The sequence below is a fragment of the Tamandua tetradactyla genome, chromosome 5 (genome assembly GCF_023851605.1).
Source record: "Tamandua tetradactyla isolate mTamTet1 chromosome 5, mTamTet1.pri, whole genome shotgun sequence".
Taxonomy (NCBI): Eukaryota; Metazoa; Chordata; class Mammalia; order Pilosa; family Myrmecophagidae; genus Tamandua; species Tamandua tetradactyla.
In genome coordinates, this window is record NC_135331.1 from 96,312,947 (window position 1) to 96,335,086 (window position 22,140).

General features: G+C 37.3%; 1 protein-coding gene across 6 annotated transcripts in view; it reads left to right on the forward strand.

Moving 5' to 3' along the window:
- The window catches only part of DNAH8 (dynein axonemal heavy chain 8), a 453,252-nt gene that overhangs the window by 354,945 nt on the left and 76,167 nt on the right, over positions 1–22,140 (forward strand). For 5 of the 6 annotated variants that reach the window (XM_077161686.1, XM_077161689.1, XM_077161687.1 and 2 more), the window contains 4 exons: positions 1,578–1,780; positions 14,119–14,192; positions 16,540–16,692; positions 17,075–17,230. In XM_077161686.1, the coding sequence (XP_077017801.1) occupies positions 1,578–1,780; positions 14,119–14,192; positions 16,540–16,692; positions 17,075–17,230 (586 nt within the window). The remainder of the gene's footprint in view (positions 1–1,577; positions 1,781–14,118; positions 14,193–16,539; positions 16,693–17,074; positions 17,231–22,140) is intronic. The other variant, XM_077161688.1, reaches the window with a different exon arrangement.

Sequence of the window (22,140 nt, forward strand, 5' to 3'; positions counted from 1 at the left end):
AATTCATAGTTTTGACAGCTGCTCAAATGGTATCTAAGTCAGTGTTTAATACTTAGAATTTAAGAACTTTGCTATCTGAATTTGTAGATTTTTTCCTTGTTGCCTTAATTTTAAATTCGTTTATAAAACTACTGCACAAATACAGGCTTTACGATGATTATATGGATACTTCATTTAAATATGCCTATCCTTAAGCTAAGATATCTACTTATGGTGGTTCTAAGTATATTGTTTGTTTTCCTAAAAAAAAAATATTTTAAAAGTAGACTTTATAAAATTAAAAATTATCAAATAAAATTTCATTTCATTTGAGAAAAAACAATAGTATCATGCTATTGAAATATCCAAATACTATTTTGCCTATGAAAATGGAAGCAAAAGTTTGAAACTGAAGTCTTTTAAAGAAGGACATTCCTATCTTGTCTCACTTCTCGCGTTTTCTCAATATCCAGTATCTCAATAAAGCCTTCTGTATTAGAAGACCAATTGAAATATATGTGTGTGTGTGTGTGTGTGTGTGTGTGTGTGTGTAGGAGAGAAGGTGGGGGGGAGATTGGTGGGAAAACTGGAGGCATAGAGTTGTGGGGAGATGAGGCCACCAAAGAATCATAAGAAATGTAGGGTTGTTTTGAAATAGTGTATCTTTCTTATTGTTACATATCTGAGCTTGCATACATTAGAAGAAACTGTTTTCTGGTTATTGACACTATTTGTGAGTGGTCAGAGCAATCAGCATTGTTGGCCTCATGATCTACAGAGTATGAAATGTCTGCTTGTTTTTACTAGAATAGATGTGACTGTTTTTTTCCATCATTTTAAAATTGGACTTATGTGAATTAATAGTGTACCCTACTAGCAAATAAAAATCTGTATGCTTGCCTGTGACCCAAAATATCAATATAAATGGCATTTATTTAATGTGTCTGTGTGTGGAACCTACCATAATGTGTGGTACACAAATGGTATTACATAATGCTTCTGATCAACTTTTGACACCTTTGACACATTGAAGACCCCCTTAAGACTTCAGAGTTTCAGGTGTGCATCAAGTTTGCCTCATTGTCTGTTGGAGCTGGCATAGCACACTTGCCCTTGGTTTCCAGCTTAATCCCCAGATCCTGGTGTGTAGTAGGCATTCAATAAATACTTTTCCAAGAATGAGCATACTCATGTATGTTCTGATTAACTTGAATGAGGAATTGCTTACCTGAAGCTAGTGGTCTCAGTAACTAGTGGTAATCACTGAATTTTTAAAATAATTAATTAAAATTTAATAGTAGTTGACTCTTCTGAAAATGAGATACTTGTTCAGCTGACTTCTAAGTTACCCTTGAGGTCAGCAGCAGATCGTGTTGTTACCAGCGTAGCCCCACTCCCCGCGACCCACCAAAAAAACATGATTAAACTTGCACTCATCCAGGGATGGTACACCTTCCCTTTTACACAGGTCTGTATGAGGGAACATTAGCTTGTTGACTTTTTGCAAATTAAAAAGGTGTTTTTTAAGTACTTAGAATTAAAAAGAATAAAAAGTGAAGACACTGAATTTATTTCCTCTGACTTCTGTTTATTTCCAGGTCTTGGTGCCCAGATCGTACTGTTTTTCAAGCAAGAAAGTATATTGCAGATTCTTTGGAGGAGAAGTACACAGAACCAGTTATCTTAAATCTGGAGAAAACTTGGGAAGAAAGTGATACACGCACGCCTCTGATATGTTTCCTGTCCATGGGGTCTGATCCCACCATTCAGATTGACGCATTGGCCAAGAAATTGAAGCTGGGTATGATCAACACTCTGTGAAACTTTTGTCTTTTGTAATTTCATAATTGATTCTTAGAAATATATCCATAAAATTCAGTTAAGAAGAAAAACATTTAGCTTCTCCCTCTTTCCTCCCTTCAGATGTCCTAGAATGAGATTGTGATATAGTAGTTATCTGTTTGTAGGGAGGAACATACTCGTCTACCATATACTATAGTTTCTTTTTTAAGGTGTGAGCAAATGACCATACTGCATGGATAGCAAACTTGCAAAGATGAGCATACAAGGTCAAATTTTACTGCAATGTCTGTGTAAAACTACAACAAAGTTTGTCACAAATTGAATAACTATAACCATTATTGTAATGCGTAGTAATTAGCAATCCGTTTGTTCTTGTTTTCATTCAGTAACCAGTTAGAACAGGCAGTGTACTAGAGTTGAGGAGTACAAAGATGAATACAGCTTAACTGGGAAGAACAGACATATAAAAATGTAATTAAAGACAGTAGGTCAACTGCTGCATTAGAACTGACAGATTGGACTTCATTATAGGAGTCAGAGCTACTCAGAAAGCATCATAGTGAATATATTTTGAGCAGGATAAGAATGTACCAAGTGGGAAGGTGGGATATAGAATGGAAGTTATTCTTGGGGAAGGAGGCAGGGTCAGAAGTTATAAACACTTAAGTGTGGGAGCATGACTGAGTCAGTGAGACTGATGGATGGGGACTTGCATGATGTAAGTGCAGGTCAGTCATGTCCAAGTGTTAGCCACAGAGCCTTCCACAGTAAGAAGCTATTGTAAAGCGTGAGCTTGTGGTAGCATGGTCTATCGTCACTTCCTCTTTTCTCATTTAGACTTTACTCTGTTTATTGTCTTCTCACTGTTGTATGCTCCATACTGATCTGTTTTGAAATGGTCATTTTATTCTATCTGAACATTAATACTTAGTGCAACAAGTTTCCAGGTTCTTTTGGCAATGATCATGGTTAAGTCTCTTTAACCATCTTTAAAGGAGGTTGTTTTTCTCTGGTATTTACTGCAGCATGCCAAGCACTTGAAGCCATCAAGAGTAGTGCCTCTCTCGCAGCCTTGAGCTTACAAATCTCTCTCCAATCTATTCCTCTGTGGGTCTTTGTCCACCTGCTTCCATGCCCCTGTTCCCTCTACACATAGTCTCATTTTCTAGCTTTTGCCACAAACAGCCTTCTCCACGTACAGAATTGCTCATCTCTGGTAGCCCTCCGACTTTGGGGCTTACATATTCAGCACTTTTGGGTAAACTCCTCTTACTCTCTTGTCCCAAGTTCAAATATCCAGGGACAAAATTCTCTGGCTCACCTTTGGTCATATGCTCCTTTCTGGACCAATCAGTTATCTGCTGCTGTGGAGACAGGTTCATAGCAAGAACCACATGTATGGCGTCGAAGTGGGGAGGGGTGCATTTCCCAGAACAATGCGATATTGTTTGTAGGAAAAGGCAGTATCCTGCTAGGGTTATTTCAGAGGTTAACTTAATATAATTCTGTTGTCTAGAACAAGGGTTTAAGAACAGAACTAAGAAATTCATGGCCATAATTGGGAGAAATTATGACTATGGCATTAAACAGACACACAGGTCAGAAATGTGTCATCACTTGATAGTGTTAGTCTTCTGCTTTACTTGGCAATTTGGTGATTTCCATTTCTTGCTGTTATGTTAGTCGTCTCAATGACAATTTAAACTTTTATTGGATTATTTGTCAGGATGCTGAAACAAAGTAGATTTGATTTTGACTTTGAAGGACCCAATGACTTTTGTAAAGAACTCTTTTGATAAATCATATTAGTGATTTTAGGTAGTATTAGGCTGCTCTCTATTTTTGGGTTGAAGTCCTAAAGATGGTTGTTAAAATGAAAGCATTATCCCTCATCTCTGGAAACTTTTAGGATGAAAAACTGTGCTGCTAAAAGGGGCATGAGTCAACTGTCAGAGCAGATTTTCAAGGCTGTTATATGTGGCCTTCCAAATTTCTAAAATTAGTATATTGTCCCACAACCATATTGCAAAGTTCTCTGTGCATGTTTATTTAAAACACTTCATTGAGCAAGAGGATATTAACTCATTGTTTTAAAATATTAAGGTGATAAGTAAATTATACTGACAAAAAAATGAAAGGCAGAAGAACATGTTAATCTAGTTTCAACTATTATTGTTCTATTTAGATAATTGAATAATAGAAAATCATAGAATGTTCAAGGTGAATGGGACTCTGGAGATATTTGAATCCAGCCAGCCTCCTTATTTTAAGAAATTAAGGTCTGGAAATAAGGCCTGACAGCTTGTGAGTGACAGGATTTAATCCTAGGGCTTCTGAATCCACTTCAGTGATCTTTCTCTTTTTTAAAAAAACATTTTTTAATTGCAAAATATAACATATATACAAAAAAGCAACACTTTTCAAAGTACATTTCAACAAGTAGTTAGAGAACAGATTTCAACATTTGGTCTGGGTTGCAGTTCCGCAATTTCATGTTTTCCCTTCTAGCTGTTCCAAGGTACTGGAGACTAAAAAATATCAGCATAATGATTCAGCAGTCATATTCATGTGTTAAATCCTAACATCTCTGTTATAATTCCTTCTTCTCCTTTGATCCTTCTCCCAATATTTAAGGATATTTGGTTTATGCCCATTCTAACTTTTTCATGTTGAAAACGGGTGTTGGCAGTATGGGATGGGGGATAGAATTGGTTGATGTTATTGGAGAGAATGGCGCCTCTGAGTTTCAAGACATATCTTACTGAGGAACCATCTGAAGGTTTTATGTTTTTGAAAAGTATGCTTAGTGCATGCAACTTTTGTAGGATCTCAAATAGAGCCCTGGGTGTTCTTTAAGGTTCTCAGGAAGGATGTTGGCTGGGGGTTAGCAAACCATGGGGTTTTAGTTTGCTGAAGCTTCCAGAATGCAATATACCAGAAATGGAATGGCTTTTAAAAAGGGAATTTATTAAGTTTCAAGTTTACAGTTTTAAGGCCATGAAAATGTCCAAATTAAGGCAAAGCTATAAGAGTTTCCAAATTAAGGCACCCAGGGAAAGATACCTTTACTCATGAAGACCAGTGGGTCCAGAATACGTGTCAATGGAAAGGCACATGGTGACTGCTAGCTTTCTCTCCTGGCTTCTTGTTTCATGAAGCTCCCTGGGAGGTGTTTTTCTTCTTCATCTCCACAGGTCTCTGGCTATGTGGACTCTGTTGGTTCTGGTAGCTCTAAAGCTTTCTCCAAAATGGTCCCCTCTTAAATGGCTCCAGTAAGCAACCCCACCTTGAATGGGTGGAGACATATCTCCATGGAAACCATCTAATCAAAAGTTACCACCCACAAATTGGGTGGGTCACATCTCCATGGATAATCAAAAAGCTCCCACCAGCAGTATTGAACGAGGATTAAAGGACATGGCTTTTCTGGAGTACACAACAGATTCAAACCAACACACATGGCAATTAGCAATATCTAGCTGAAGCTTGCATTAAGAGTACCCTCTAAAATAGCCTATCGGATCTGTCTGCGCTCTCTTAGCCATGGATACCTTGTTTCGTTACATTTCTTTTCTCCCTTTTGGTCAGGAAGGCATTGTCGATTCCATGGTGCCAGAGCCAGGCTCATACTTAGGAGTCGTGTTCCAAATTGCCAGGGAGATTCACACCCCTGGGCATCATGTCCCATGTAAGAGGCGAGGGTAATGATTTTCCTTCTCTTTACATATGCATATATATATATGTATATGTAATATATATATAATGACAACATGGTGTACAATTATAGTAATATATTTGAAAATGTTAGAATTGACAAGTTTCTAGAAAAAAATACAGATTTACAAATTTTTCTCAAAAAAGGTGTAAACCCTTAATATACCAATAATCAAGGTGAGAAAAATGAGAATTTTTTAAATTATTACCTTAACAAAGGCTTTTGATTGGGTGATTTTGGGGTGAGACCTTTAAAAATATTTAAGGACCTTCATGTGATGTTTTCTATTCAACAACATTGAAAGAGAGGATACATTTTCCTCTTTATTTTAAAGGAATAGCATAATTCTGATATAAAAAACTGACCAAGATAGTAACTACATAAAAGAAAGAAAATCAGGTTGATGCTACTTATCAATGTAAATAAGAGAATCCTAAATAATATACAAGCAAGAAGAATTCAGTGGAACATTTAAAAAAGTAACATGAAGAAAATTAATAATGTGCCTTGACCAAGTAGTATTAGATAGGAGAATGTAAGATACAGGTGATATTAAGAAATCTCTTATTATAATGTATCGTAGCAATAAGTGAAAGACTATTTTAAGCCACTGTATTAATATCTCTATAGATACTAACTGTTCATTTTATAAAAATTCAATGTTATATTTGAATTTTAAAAAGCAAGGAACAGATGAGTATTTTATTAATATGATATTGAATATGAACTTCCAATACCAACATCATTCTTAATGGTGAACAGCTAGGGACGTATCCATAAAAGTCAATAGTAAGATAGAGTTGTCTGCTGTCACCACTATTATTTAGTTTTGTTGTGAAAGATGTTGCCAATGTATTGTAAATATAAATAAAAGATGTAGCTGTTGGAAAGTGGGGTCAAAATCATCATCACTGTCAGACAATGTAATTGTCTAATTAACGAACACAAATGAATCAACTGAAAAACTATTAGGCACAATAGGATAGTTCAGTAAGGTGGCCAATCACAAAATAAATATATAAAAATCAATGGCGCTTTCTTATAAAAGCAAAATGAAAACAATATCATTCCCTATAGCAAAACTGAGAAATAATTTTTTCAAATGCCTTTTTGGAGAAAACTGTAAAACTTACTTAGAGACATAAAAGCCTATTAGAATAAATGGAGAGCTAAACTACATTCCCAGTATAAAGATTCAAAATTGTAAAGATGTCAGTATTCTCTAAATTAATCTATAAATTGAGCACATCTAGTTGAAATTTCAATGGCATTTTTTTTTCTAATTGGATAGAGGAATCTTAGATCATCTAGAAGCAATAAAAGAATAGCCAAGAAAGATTGAAAAAAAAATGATGATGAACCAGTACTACCAGATTATAAAAACTGGATTTTAAATCAGTGTGGAACTGGCCCAGAGGAAATAAGCAGATGAATGGAACAAAATAAAAGGCCTAGAAATAGACTCCAATATATATAATAACTTGGCATATGGTAAGATTTGCATTTCAAATCAGTGGAAGAGGAATGGATTAGTCATTAAATGCTGTTGGGAAGTAGGTTAACTTCAGGAAAAAAGTGCGAGTTTGGCCTCACATTAAATTCCAAAGAAAATTCTAGGTTGATTAAAGAATTAAATGGTTTACATTTAAGCTATAAAAGAAGAAAAGGAATTTATTAGTGAATAGTAATGTACTATTGGGGTTGCTAAGACTTTTGTAATCATGATTCCAGAGCCCAGAATCAGAGGGACAAGATATAGTCAGTTTGATTGTATGCAATTTAAAAATATCTGCACGTTAAAAGCACCATAAATTAAATTAAAATGCAAATGAGAATATGAGGGTAGATTTGGAATTATAGCACACCGTTTCAGTTGGAGGCACAGGTAGTCCTTTTCATATATATCAAGAATTTTGTAAATGTTTATATGCTTTGCTCAACTATTCTACATATATGTATTTTGCCTAAGAATGTATTGAAAGATACATGTCAACATTTATATATAAGGAGGTTTAATGTGGTGTTATTTATAATATTGAAAACTTAAGCATATAAAGGCTGGTAGTTGACTGAACAAGGATGCATCAGCAAGTTGGCACTCTGTGCAGCCATTAAAAATTATATTTTCCAACAATATTTAACGACAGTAAAATGCTCACAACATTCTACATTAGAAAGTGAAGATATAAATAGCATATATGTATATGTGTGTATATATACATAATATATCCATATATAATACATACATATAAATGCATTTAAATTAAATCTAAAGTCCCTTATTCAAAACCATTAGAGTCAGCTATATTTGAATATTCAGAATTTTCAAGTTTTAAGAAAGGTAATATTACATATATTATGTAATACATTGCTGATAAGAGTGGATAGTCATAAAAATAGGGATAATTAAAGAGTAAATAGCTTCACATCTGTTCAGGTGAAGTTTCGCCACCAAATGATTTTGTGGCAAAACTTTCCATTTTTAGAGCTTTTTGAAGTTTAAAACAGGATAAGAGATTGTGAACTGTGCATATTAAAGAATTAGAACAAAAATCTCTAGGAAGGAATATTTTCATTTTATTTTTTATATTTTACTGTACTTACTAAAGTTTTGACACTGAACAGATATTACTTAATTAGAAATAGAAAGTTTTTATTCAACATGGAAGAGGGAATATTGAAGAGACACAAACCTTAATTTGAAAAGAAATAGAAAGACAGTCTAAATCTTACTGTAGTCTCTCAAAAACAACCAAACAACCAAAGCAAAAATGAAAATCACTGAAGAGTAATGATGCTGCGTTAGGTCCAGCAGTATTTCCTAAAATGCTCCTTGCATCCATCTGTCTCTCCAGAGTCCCCTTCTTTGTGACCTGGCAATTCTCCCATCCCTCTCTAAAAACTCAGTTTGTGCTGCCTTTGTTTCACTGGCCTCCCCCTGCTTTTAGAACCCTATCCCTCCTCAAGTGAGAAGCTTCCTCCCTTTTCTCATCAGTCTGTTTTTCCCAGGCTCTTAAGCAAATTCATCAAATATTTATTAACCTATACTTAAAAACAAGAAAGTTCTCAAATAAATAACCTAACCTAACACCTTAAAAATAGAAATAGAAGAACAGAATACATCCAAAGTAGACAGAAGGGATGAAATAATCAAGACTTGAGTGCAAATAAATGAAATAGAGAATATAAAAACAACAGAGAAAATCAAAGAACCCAAAAATTTCTTTGGAAAGATCAACAAAATTGAAAAACCTTTAGCTTGACCAACCAAAAAGAGAGAGAGAAGATATAGATTACTAAAATCAGAAATTAAAGAGGGGCATTACTACTGACCTGACAAAAACAAATAGGATTATAAAGGAATACTGTGAACAATTACGCCAACAAATTAGGCAATCTAGACAAAATGAGCAAATTACTAGAAAGACAAATGACTAAAGCTTACCCAAGAAAAAATAGAACATTTGAATAGACCTATGGCAAGTAGAAATAATGGCTTAGGAAAAAGAAAAAACCTTCCACAGAGGGATTCTCAGGCTCAGATGGCTTGGCTGGTGAATTCTGCCAAATACTCAGAGAACAATTAGTGCCAGTCCTTCAAAAATTCTTCCAAAAGACAGAAGAAAAAGAACACTTGTAGAACTCATCCTATGAAGCTGGTATTATCACAATAACAAAACCAGACAAACATATCACAAGAAAAGACCACCATAGACCCTTATTCCTTATGAATATAGACACAAAAATTCTCAAAAAAATACTAGTAATGTGAATCTAATCCCATATAAAATTGGATTATATGCAAAACCCAAGAGATACGTATCCCAGGAGTGCAAGATTAGTTTAGCATCTGAAATCAATCAATATGGTACATATTGATATGGTACACCATATTGATAGAATAAAGAGCAAAACCACATGATCATCCCAAAAGACACAAATAAAGCATTAAAAAAATTCCACCACCTTTTCATGGTAAAAAAACAACAACCAAAAAGTAATAATAGATGGGAACATCCTCAACCTAATAAAGGCTATCTATGAAACCCCACAGCTATCATACTTAATAGTGAAAGACTACATGAACTCTGTCTACGATCATGAACAAGGAAAAGATGGCCAGTCTCACTGCTTCTTGTCTGCATTGTGCTGGAGATTCTAAGTGAGGTCAATAAGGCAAGAAAAATAAAGGAAAAGCAACCACACTTTGAAGTAAGAAGTAAAATCGTATCTGTAGATAGCGTGATCAGATTGATAGACAATCCTAAGGAATCCATGAAAAAAGTAGGTTTTTTCCCACAATCCATGAATAAATGGGTTCAGCAACATTGCAGGATACAAGGTCAATGTTAAATTTCTATACAGTGGCAATGAACAATCTGAAAATGAAATTTTGAAAACAATTTCACTTACAGTAGCATCAGAAAGAATAAAATAGGAATAAAATTAACAAAAGTTGTGCAAGTTGAAAACTGAAAATTGTAAGACATTATTGAAAAAAATTTAAAAAGACCTAAATAAATAGAAAAACACTCCATGTTCATGGCCGTACTTCCCAAATTGATCAACAAATTCAACTTGACCCTATCAAAATCCCAGAAATTGGCAAGATGATCTTAAAATTCTAGACCTGAACTATTCAAAGCAGTCTTGAAAAGGAAGAACAGAATTATAGTACTCAGACTTCTCAGTTTCAAAATTTACTACAAGGCTACAGTAATCAAGACAGTATGGTACTGTCATAAGGATAAACAGATGGGTAGAATGGAAAAATTAGAACCTCATTCATTGCTGGTGGGAATGCAAAAATGGTACAGGAATTTTTCAAAACAGTCTGACAGTTCCTCAAAATGTTCAACAGAGTTACCAAATGACCCAGAAATTATACTCTAAATATATATTCAAGTGTTTTGGTTTGCAAGCTGCCAGAATGCAATATCCCAGAACTGGAATGGCTTTGAAAAAGGGGAATTTAATAACCTACAAAGGTATAGTTCTAAGCCTATAACAATGTCCAAACTTAAGGCATCCAGGGAAAGATACCTTAACTCACGGAAGGTCAACAGGTCAGGAACACCTCTGTCAGCTGGGAAGTCACATCGCTGGCTGGCATCTGCTGGTCCCTTGCTCCTGGGCTCCATTGCTTTCAGCCTCTGTTCCTGTGGGGGTGCCTCACTTTGTTTCTCTAGGGCTGGCTTTCATCTCTTAGCTTCCCTTGGCTCTCTCCAGGTTCTGGCTTGCTTGACATCTCATGACAATGTCAGCTGGGCTCCAGGCATCTCCAAACATCCATGTGTCTATTCTCCATGTGTCCGCATCTGTGTCAGCTCTGCTGTGAAGTTTCTGTCAGCTCTGAGGCTTCTGTTGTTCCTCTAGGCTCTGTCCTTTCTGTCATTTCTGATTCTCTCCAAAATGTTTCCTCTTTTAAAGGGTTCCACTAAACTAATCAAGACCCACCTTGAATGGGTGGAGTCGCATCTCCATCTAATCAAAGGGCCACACCCACAACTGGGCACATCACATCTCTGTGGAGAGGATCTAATCAAAGTTTCTGTCTCGCAGTATTGGGTTAGGATTAACCAAGAAATGGCTGATCCCACAAGATTGAATCAGGATTAAAATATGGCTTTTCTGGGATACATAATACTTTCAAACTGGCATACCAAGATCATTGAAAATATGTATCCACATACAAAACCTTACATATTAAGATTTATAGCAGTGTTATTCATAGCCAAAAAGTAGAAATAACCCAAATGTACATCAACTAATAAATGGATAAACGAAATGTGGAGTATCCAAATGATGGAATATTATTAAATTTTAAAGGGGAATGCAATTCTGAAACATGTTACAACATGGATGAACCTTGAAAACATTATGCTAGATGAAAGACATCAGACACAGAAGGCTACGTGTTGTGTAATTCCATTCATAGGAAATGTCTAGACTAGAAACAGAAAGCAGATTAATGGTTGTCAGAGGTTGAGGGGACAGGGGAATGGGACGTAACTGCTAATGGGTACAGAGTGTCTTTTTGGGATGATGAAAATATTCTGTAATTAGATAGTGGTGGTAGTTGCACAACTCCATGAATATACTAAAAACCATGCATTATACACTTTAAAAGGTGGATTTTATGGTACATGAATTATATCTCAATAGAAATATAATAATATTTGTTGAGCTTCTACTATTCTAGATGCCTGTAAGCTACTGTGGAGCTGACATTCCAGTGAGTGTGAAACAAAACAATCCATTTTAAAAGTGAGCATGTAATATGTTAAAAAAAAAAAAAGGGTAAGGTATAGACTGATTAGAGTAGGGGTGCTGTTTCAGATAGGATGGTCAAGGGTGCTGTTTCAGATGAGGTAAGAAAAACCTGAGACCTGAAGTGTAAACCAGTAGAGCTTTGAGGAAAGAGCATTCTCGGGACAGGGAGCGGCCAAGAGGCCTGAAGAAAAGTGAGTGAATGCGAGGGAGAGTAGTAAAAGATAAGATGAAAAGGCTCTGTGTTTGAGTGTGTGTGTATGTGAATGTGTCAATGGGGTGGTAGCAGTGGGGGTCAATTATGTAGGACCTTGTAGGTAAGAATTTTGTATTTTTTCTCTGAATAAGCTGGGAAGTCATCACATGGTTGTGGGTGAAGGATGGATGTAATTTAACTTAGATTTTCACAGAACCTTCTGGTGGTTGTGGGTAGACTAGATAGTAGGGACAAGAGTGAAAATGAGGTCACCAATTAGGAGGTTGTTGCAAGACTGATTGCAGGTGAGAGGTGATGGTCACTTGGACCAAGGATATAAAAGTGAAGATGTCAAGAAGTGGTTGGAATCTGAATATATTTTAAAGGGAGGCCTCTAAATTGACCCCTAATCTATTACCTGGATCACAATAACAAATTCAGGCTCATAGTCACATGAACAAAGACCAGTCCTTCCTTTTAAAAGGTGTTTGGTAAGCATTGGAAGGATAGGGTAGATAGGCCATGACTCACACTCATGTATTAATACCTTTTGTCCCTATCAACTTGCCCCCATTGACCTATTGAATGTTTGTGTGTTCTCCCAAATATATCTCTGCACAGTCCAGAGTCTCCTCCCATTCGAGGTCCATCTCCCCTTTCTTCTTCTTTTATAGGTTGGCAGGATTCTTCTCAAGTGCCCCCTGGAAGCAGGCCCTAATTCCTCTTAGGACAAGGAGAGTCATGGGGGCTTTGATGGGAAAAGCCAATTTTTTTCGGTTCCTCTTGGACTATTGTGATTCCTAATTCTCCAAGAAGTATTCTTCCATCCTCAGTTCGGCTGTCTATTGCCAAGTCTTTCCCTGTGACCTTTAGTCCATGAATAATTTCTGATATTGCAGCCTACAGATCCTCTGTCAACCTCTGGCCACTAACCACATGGTACTATTTAAATAGTGTGTCCCGACAACTTTTTCTATGGATTCAGACACAGTTTCCTCTCCACCCAGTGAATTCCTCCAGTCCCTTGCAACCCCTACCAGCAGTTCCCAAACTGGCCTCATTGTTTGCTCAACCATAGCAACCCACGGTTTTTTGTTTGTTTTCGCATGGGCAGGAACCAGGAATCGAACCCGGGTCTCCGGCATGGCAGGCGAGAGCTCTGCCTGCTGAGCCACCATGGCCTGCCCAAAGCAACCCACGTATTTAAGGATCCAGGTTCATCCAGTGGATCTGTGTGAAAGCATTCAGTGGTCCCAGTGTCTCCACTGACCTCCTTTCCCCATGCATAGAACATGAAAATATTTCTCAGGAAAATATGGGCCCACGAAGATTGAAAATTAATTTCCAATTGTACTTTTATAAACATGATTCTGAGAGTTCTTCAATTTATTGAATTCATATTGCAGGGCACAAGTTTGGTTCTCTGCCTGGGACATCTTTTCCTAAATAATTATATTCTCCCCTGAATAATGATTACATTTCTGCTTTTGACATTGTCTCTACCTTCTCCTACTGCTTGTTTCCAAGATGGGGATTTAATCTGACGAGAGGGTGGAAATTGGCTCTTCACCCCGTTTGAAACCCTTATGAATCTAAGCTGCCTCTATTTTCATCTCAGAAAAATGGACAGACAGACAAAAAACACTCTGCAAGCCTGACTTCTAAAAAGAGTAAAAATAAAATTAAAACTTTACTGAAATGCCGGAGACCCAGGTTTGATGCTGGAGACCTGGATTCGATTCCTGATGACTGCCCATGCAAAAACAAACAAACAAAAAACTTTACTGAAACATCTGCTAAAGTATCAAAGGAGGAATCTAGCCAAAGCATACATCAAAACTCAAAAATCCTTTTTCACTCTAAATGTCCATGATAGCATTATAGCTGCCTTTCCCTCCATCCGTCTTTTCATTATCTCCAAACTACCTTCTGTCTCTCTTGCCTTGTCCCTTTTCCAGCTGGTACACACAGTTCTTTGCTCTACTTAATTTTCTGATCAACACAACCAAGGGCCAGGCCTGTGTGAACAACAAAGTCTTCTTTTTTAAGAAGCAATGGAGGCGGAGAGACTGTGGGCATTCAGAAATTAATTTTTAACCTTAATCCTGTTAGGAAATTGTCATGTTCTCAGAGTGAGCCTTCCCCTGTTTTACAGAATGTAGAACTATCTCAATGGGGCAAGGACAAGAAGTACATGCTCGGAAGCTGGTTCAGATGTCAATGCAGCAGGTATGTAACAAGGTACATTTATCCTAATGCAACATCACTGCCATTGTCCCTCATCTGGTCTCCAAAGGAGAGCCACAGTGATGAATGAAGGATTCTTCCTGTGACAATCATTATTTTCCATTTTCGTGTGTGTGTGTGTGTGTGTGTGTGTGTGTATATTGCACCTTTGATTATCTGCAAAGTGTGTGTGTGTGTGTGTATATTCCACCTTTGATTATCTGTAAATTTTAAATCTCCAGACAGATTTCTCCTGACATTCACAAGGAAATCCTGATCCATTTCCTATAGTATATGCTCCATTTTATTTTCACTAATAACTTTTGACTATTTGTTAGACATACATTTTGATTCCTAGGGATTGAAAGCACTGGCAGTCAGAATTTCATGATCAACATTAATAGATAGTACTTAAGACATAACAAATTGAGACAGTAAAATTTCAATACTTGGTTAAAGTCGGGCTTTCATATCTTATTAATGGATAGTTTCAGGCAAAAAAGAAATATTTGAGAATTTATGTTCAAATTTTGATAATAGTTTTTATTGAAAATTGCAAGCTGAACGAAATGTTGAGAAATTTTTCCCATCACACCTAATAAATACACAGGGCATTAATTTTCTAGAAATGCTCTGTAGATAGCAATTTCAGCTGTAATCAGAAATTGCACCATTTATAAAAATAAAATAAGGTCTTGGTTTATTTTTAAGCTTTTTTTTTTTTTTTTTTTTAAAGACAGAGAGAAGGAAGGAAGGATAGAAGGAAGGAAGGAAGGATAGAAGGAAGGAAGGGAGGAAGAAAGGGAAACATCTTTAAACATTTTCTTGCTTTATTGTATTTTGTTTTTTTGTTTTTGTTACATGGGCTGGGGCCGGGAATCGAACCGAGGTCCTCCGGCATAGCAGGCAAGCACTTTGCCCGCTGAGCCACCGCGGCCCGCCCTATTTTTAAGCTTTTGAACTCATAACGCCTATTGTAACTTTGGGGAGCTTTTTTCCCCGAGGGTTAATGAGCTAATACTCTGCTTGGGTCATCAATTTCCAAGCTGGTCATTAATTCTCAAATACCCTATGCCTTACTCTTTATCACTGAATCAAGTTCATTAAGATATTGTATTCAAGTTATATATATATATATATATCAAAACAATTACATATAATCTTATTTTGATCAAATAATTCACTCTACTGAGCAATTTGACAGTTTAACTTTAGGACTTAAATAATTTCTTTAGCTTTAGTGAATGAGAAACTTTTAGATTTAAATACTGCATTCATATTAACCTTCTTTGGAATACTAGCTTGTATAACTTCCATGTTTAATTTCTCAAGGTGGGATAAGTATTGATAGTAATGGCATTAATCAGGAAAAAAACACAACATGAACAGCTGCAACCACATTGCCTCCTTGAGGGACATCATTTTTAGAATAAAGCTGATTTTGTGGAAGGCAGAATGGGGAACCAGGAAGACACCTTGTCCAGGATGACACATTAGCATTGAGGTCCATCCTTTGGATACCCTGGTTATATAGACCAACACATCCCCTTTCCTCTTTAAGTGGGTCTGAGTTGTAATTTCTCTTACAAAGAGAAATTTCATGGTGCACAGGCCTTGAAAAATATTTCTGTGCTCCATGTTTTATAGCTGTATTTATCTGATCTAGTTATGTAAGGGTACCAAAATGCTTTAAGAAACTGTTCTTACCCTCAGTAATGACCATGTGACATATTGTTATAGGTAGTTTTTATCAAGTATTCATATAGTAAATAATAAGTTTGTGATTTCAGGAATGTGCGGGAAAAGTGATAACAGAAAATAAGGTTTTTGTATTATCATGGTAAATGTCACTAAATTTATTGTTTCCAACTTTCATGAGATAGTGTGTATCTTTTTTTGTAAATATGGATGCATATGAACCATCTTCTTGATTTCGAGGAGAGTCAGTTCTGATTTGCATATGATATTAGGTTTATGCTGTGTATTTAAGCACAGAACAAGCTCGTTTAGGCAGGGCAGTTTAGAATCCACATTCCAAAATACCCCTTCCCGCCATTAGATGGTGCACATACTGTACTTGTGACTTCCAGTTTAATTCATTTTCTTTGTGATCCAGGAGTGACATAATACAATCATTTTGAAACCACTTGGTTTCAATATCCAGCTTGTACTGGTAGCAGAAGAAATTATTGTAGTGACATATAGAATCTAAATGTATGCATATTGATAAATATATGCTTAAAGCAGAGTTTTCCCAAAGACCTCTTTATTTGTTTGTATATTTTATGTTTTATTAAAATCATAGCAAAAAAATTATGAGAAGTAAACATGAAATAATTTTTGGATACAGGGGGGCTGGGTATTACTGCAAAATTGTCATCTTGGCCTGGAATTCATGGAAGAATTACTAGAGACGCTAATGACCACTGAAGCCAATGATGATTCTTTCCGAGTATGGATAACTACCGAACCTCATGATCGGTTTCCAATCACCTTGCTTCAGGTTTGTAACTATGAGATAAGTGTCTTTTCATTGACAGTCACACAAATAAACACGGCATGGTTGGAATTATTGAAAGATAGACATACTTCTGTGTTTTGGGGTTTTGGGTCTAATAGTCTGTTCTCCAAAATCTTATACTAGAATTGTCAAAATCTTGACTATAATCAAAGTTATACAGTAAATATTTCTGGAGGAGAAAAAGAAAACTTAGTACTAATTTGTTGGGTTTCATCTCTGATCATTGTAATTAGTTCAAGCAGAGCTGAATCTCAGCCCACATTTTATGTACCGTAAACACATTATTGTTTTATGTATTATAATTTATATTTTATCCTATCCATTAATTTGTAGAAACAAAACCACTTTTTGCTTTTTATGACAGACTTCTCTCAAATTCACTAATGAGCCACCCCAAGGTGTACGTGCAGGTTTGAAAAGAACATTTGCCGGAATTAATCAGGACCTTCTGGATATCAGTAATTTGCCCATGTGGAAGCCAATGCTTTACACAGTAGCATTTTTACACTCCACTGTGCAGGTAACTTCTGAAAACAGTCTTCACGTAAGGGTAGAGCTGATAAGCTTATTCTGCCTCCCTGGAGAGTCTGCTGTCACTCTCTCTTCCCTTTACCCTGATTTATTTTCCTTTGCAGCTCTTTTCCCCACCTGGCATAGTTTATATTTGCTTATGTGCCCTGCTACCTGCTGCCCACCCTGATCATTAGAATGTAAGATTCTTAAGGGCAGGCACTTGATCATTTTCCTTACCGCCAAATCTCCTATTGTCACGCAGTATCTGGGGCTTTATCACAGCTCAGTAAATATTTTGTGGCATGAACAAATGGATTATTAAGAAAGGAGCTTGGTTTCAAAAGGGCATTGCCATAAACTTCATGTGCTCTATCTCATGTAATACTAATAACCACGTTTCAAGGTAGGATTAGCACCATTTTAAAAATGAGGAAATTGAGGCTCAGGGAGGTTACGTACAATGCATATGTGTGAGAACTGGGAATCATGCCTCACATTACCTGGCTCTGAAGCTCTTTCTCCTATCAGAGGTCCTTGAAAAATAGATTTAAATACATTTTAACCCTAATTTTCTATAGTAAACATGGTGATGGTAGGAGGAGAAGGAGTAACAATGATTATCTCTCTTTCTTATGTTATTTGCTATTTGCTTTTAGAGTCTATTTATTTATATAGTGGTTTAATGATTTTATGGTTACCAAACAACTTCTCTATAGGATTTTTATTTTTTTGTTGTTTTGTTCTGTATTTGGAAGGTGCATAAATTTTTTTAAATATTTTTATTGACCAGTTTTCATACACATAAATCCCATAATGGTGTACGATTAGTGGCTCACAATCTCTTCACATAGTTGTGTATTCATCACCGTGAACATTTGTATCACCCTAGAAAAAGAAATAAAAAGAAAAAGTTCATACATACCATACCCCTTCTCCCTCCCTCTCATTGACCACTAGTATTTCCATCTACCCAATTTATTTTGCTCCTTATCCCCTCAATTATTTATTTATTTTTATCCATATATTTTTAATTCATCCGTTCATACCCTGGATAAAAGGAGCATCAGACACAAAGTTTTCACAATCACACAGTCACATTGGAAAAGTTATATCTTTAAACAATCGTCTTCAAGAATCGAGGCTACTGGACTATAGCTCAGCAGTTTCAGGCATTTCGCACCAGCCACTCCCAAACACCATAAACTAAAAAGGAGATGTCTATATAATGCATAAGAATAACCTCCAGGATAACCTTGCAACTGTGTTTGAAATGTCCCCCTTTTGGTCAAGAGGGCTGCAACTTGCATAATTTTGATGTACTTTAATGCTCCTTGCAGAGAGATGAAGGGCCTTCCTTTGACCCCTTTCTACATTTCTTCCTTCCCAAAGGATAATGACTGGGATGAGGGACAAAAATGAATCATCTTTCTTGTTTCAGGAGTCATAGCTTCAGCCTTGCACAGTGGTCTGCAGAATTTCACTCCATATCTCCCTGTCTTCCCAAAGATGAAGGGGAATTTAATGTTCACCCTGGAAAACACTGGGTGTATACACCCTCCGACTTTTACTCCCTACCACTTTTCTATCTTTCTAGCTGCCCAGTAGACAAGGCTATGTAGAGGAAACAGTTGATATTTTTCTGTCCCCCAGCCCTAAAGGAGTTTAAAATCAGATCAAATGCTTGTTTTCACTAAGTTTCATTGTGGCCTTTGAATTTGAAATGACAACTTTCAAGCCACTGAAGCCTATTTCATCCATTCTTATCTAGGAATTGTTTGCTTTGCTAAACCTTATCATATTGTACTACAAATATTGCTTTAATTCTCAATTCACAAAGAATATATCTTATGATTCTGTTCCCAGTAGTGATGATTCAACTCTTCCACTGTGCTTGCCATGGAGAGATAATTGGGAATATTTTCCATATGGTCAGTGTGGCAGCCTGGCTTTTTAGTGGCCATTATCCAAGTGTTAACCAGAAGGAGAGCACAGCACCGCTGTCTGGTCATGGACTAAAAATATGCTTCTACTTAACATGGCATGCATTTGGAGTAAAACAGAAAGAAATACCTCAACTGCTCGGGTCTTAAAGCTAAAAGTGTAGTGTTTAGAGGAAAAGTTTGCTTATCTCTCAAAATTAAGGTGTGGTTGGCAAGAGAGAGCACAGAATCAAGAGTCAGGAGGCCTGGACTTTAGTACGCACTGGGAAATCAGACAGGTGTGTGAGGTTGCTCGAGTTATATCCCTCTTGGGGCCCATGCATGTCGCATGAGGCAGAAGTAAGTGACCTTCCAAGGTTTTCCCATTTTCTCAAATTCTATTATCAAGTTTTATGACTACACAGGGAATCTAGATTATTTAAGCGTCTTTCCTCAGTCCTTTCCCATTAATTTCAGTAGGATTTATTGTGTTATTCCCTAAATTTTATCTTTTATTTGCTTAGGATATAGCCAGCTTGATAGAAAAATCCAGAATCTTTTAGGAACTTGCTACTCAAAAACATAATCCTGGACAAGTAGCTTCCCCTGGGAGCTGGTTAGAAATGTAGACTCTCAGGCTGCAGCCCAGCCCCATTGAATCAGAACCTGCATTGTAAAAAGATGTCTGAGTGATTGGTGTGCCCATTAAAGTTTGAGGTGGAACTCCTTTTGGAAGTAATGTTGTGAATTGTATGGATTGTGATTTATATATCTCTTCTGTCTCTCTAGTGTGTTAGGCGTGAGAGCCAAATGCCCAAATTATTAATTGACTAATTGATTTCTCCAAAGCAACACAGGTGTTCCTTGTTTTTATACAAGCTTGATGCATAAAGTTTTGTCCTTGTAGACATGGGGTAAAAAAAGAACAAGGGACTTCCTGGAAGATGGCGGCTTAGTAAGACGCGCGGATCTTAGTTTCTTCTCCAGGACACCTACTAGGGGAGTAGAAACGATACAGAAAGCGCCCAAAGCCACAACAGAGATAAAAAAGACAGCGTACCCCATCCTGGAACGGCTGGCTGGCTGAGAGAAGCAGCTCGGGTGAGATCGCCGAGGCGCGCGGGCCTTACCGGGCGGGGTGGCAAGCGGCCGGAGTTACTCCCTTCCCCCTTCCCGGACCGGCTGGGAGAATTGGAGAGGCGGTCCCCTGAAACAAAGACGGCTGGCGCCCGCACCACGCGCAGCCCCCGGACCAACTGAGAGAATTGGATCGGAAATCCCCAGCCCGCGGAGAACGGTGACGGGTGGGGGAGGCCCCTTCCAAACCCGTGACTCCCGGGGAACGTGCACTCTCTCGGGCGGGCCGCTGCCGCTGGCGCCCTCCCGCCACGCTTGTTGCCCAGGGCCGACTAGGAAATTCGGACGGGCTCTTTCCCTGGCTGCGGCGACCAGCAACCCTCCCTGCGTTCGGACACCCTCCCTGCGTTCGGACCCCGGGCCGGCTCAAGCCGTTTCGGCTAGCGAACCCCCAGGACGGCGAGAGTTTTCCAAAGTTTAAGGTCCCACAGCACCTTTTACTGGTGGGACCCGCAGACAAACGTGTGCCACGAGTGCCACCTACTGGGCAGGATAAGAAAAACAGAACCCAGAGATTTCACAGAAAAATATTACAACCTTGCTGGGTCCAACACCAAGAGAAATCTGAATAAATGCCCAGACGCCAGCAGCAGAAGATAACTGTCCACGCTCAAAAGATTGAGAATATGGCTCAGTCAAAGGAACAAACCAATAGCTCAAATGAGACACAAGAGCTGAGACAACTAATGCTGAATATACGAACAGAAATGGAAAACCTCTTCAAAAATGAAATCGATAAATTGAGGGAGGACATGAAGAGGACATGGGCTGAACATAAAGAAGAAATAGAAAAACTGAAAAAACAAATCGCAGAACTTATGGAAGTGAAGGATAAAGTAGCAAACATAGAAAAAATAATGGATAGCTACAATGATAGATTTAAAGAGACAGAAGATAGAATTAGTGATTTGGAGGATGGAACATCTGAATTCCAAAAAGAAACAGAAACTATAGGGAAAAGAATGGAAAAATTTGAACAGGGTATCAGGGAACTCAAGGACAATATGAACCGCACAAATATACGTGTTGTGGGTGTCCCAGAAGGAGAAGAGAAGGGAAAAGGAGGAGAAAAACTAATGGAAGAAATTATCACTGAAAATTTCCCAACTCTTATGAAAGACCTAAAATTACAGATCCAAGAAGTGCAGCGCACCCCAAAGAGATTAGACCCAAATAGGCGTTCTCCAAGACACTTACTAGTTAGAATGTCAGAGGTCAAAGAGAAAGAGAAGATCTTGAAAGCAGCAAGAGAAAAACAATCCATTACATACAAGGGAAACCCAATAAGACTTTGTGTAGATTTCTCAGCAGAAACCATGGAAGCTAGAAGACAGTGGGATGATATATTTAAAATACTAAAAGAGAAAAACTGCCAACCAAGACTCCTATATCCAGCAAAATTATCCTTCAAAAATGAGGGAGAAATTAAAACATTCTCAGACAAAAAGTCACTGAAAGAATTTGTGACCAAGAGACCAGCTCTGCAAGAAATACTAAAGGGAGCACTAGAGTCAGATACAAAAAGACAGAAGAGAGAGATATGGAAAAGAGTGTAGAAAGAAGGAAAATCAGATATGATATATATAATACAAAAGGCAAAATGTTAGAGGAAAATATTATCCAAACAGTAATAACACTAAATGTCAATGGACTGAATTCCCCAATCAAAAGACATAGATTGGCAGAATGGATTAAAAAACAGGATCCTTCTATATGCTGTCTACAGGAAACACATCTTAGACCCAAAGATAAACATAGGTTGAAAGTGAAAGGTTGGGAAAAGATATTTCATGCAAATAACAACCAGAAAAGAGCAGGAGTGGCTATACTAATATCCAACAAATTAGACTTCAAATGTAAA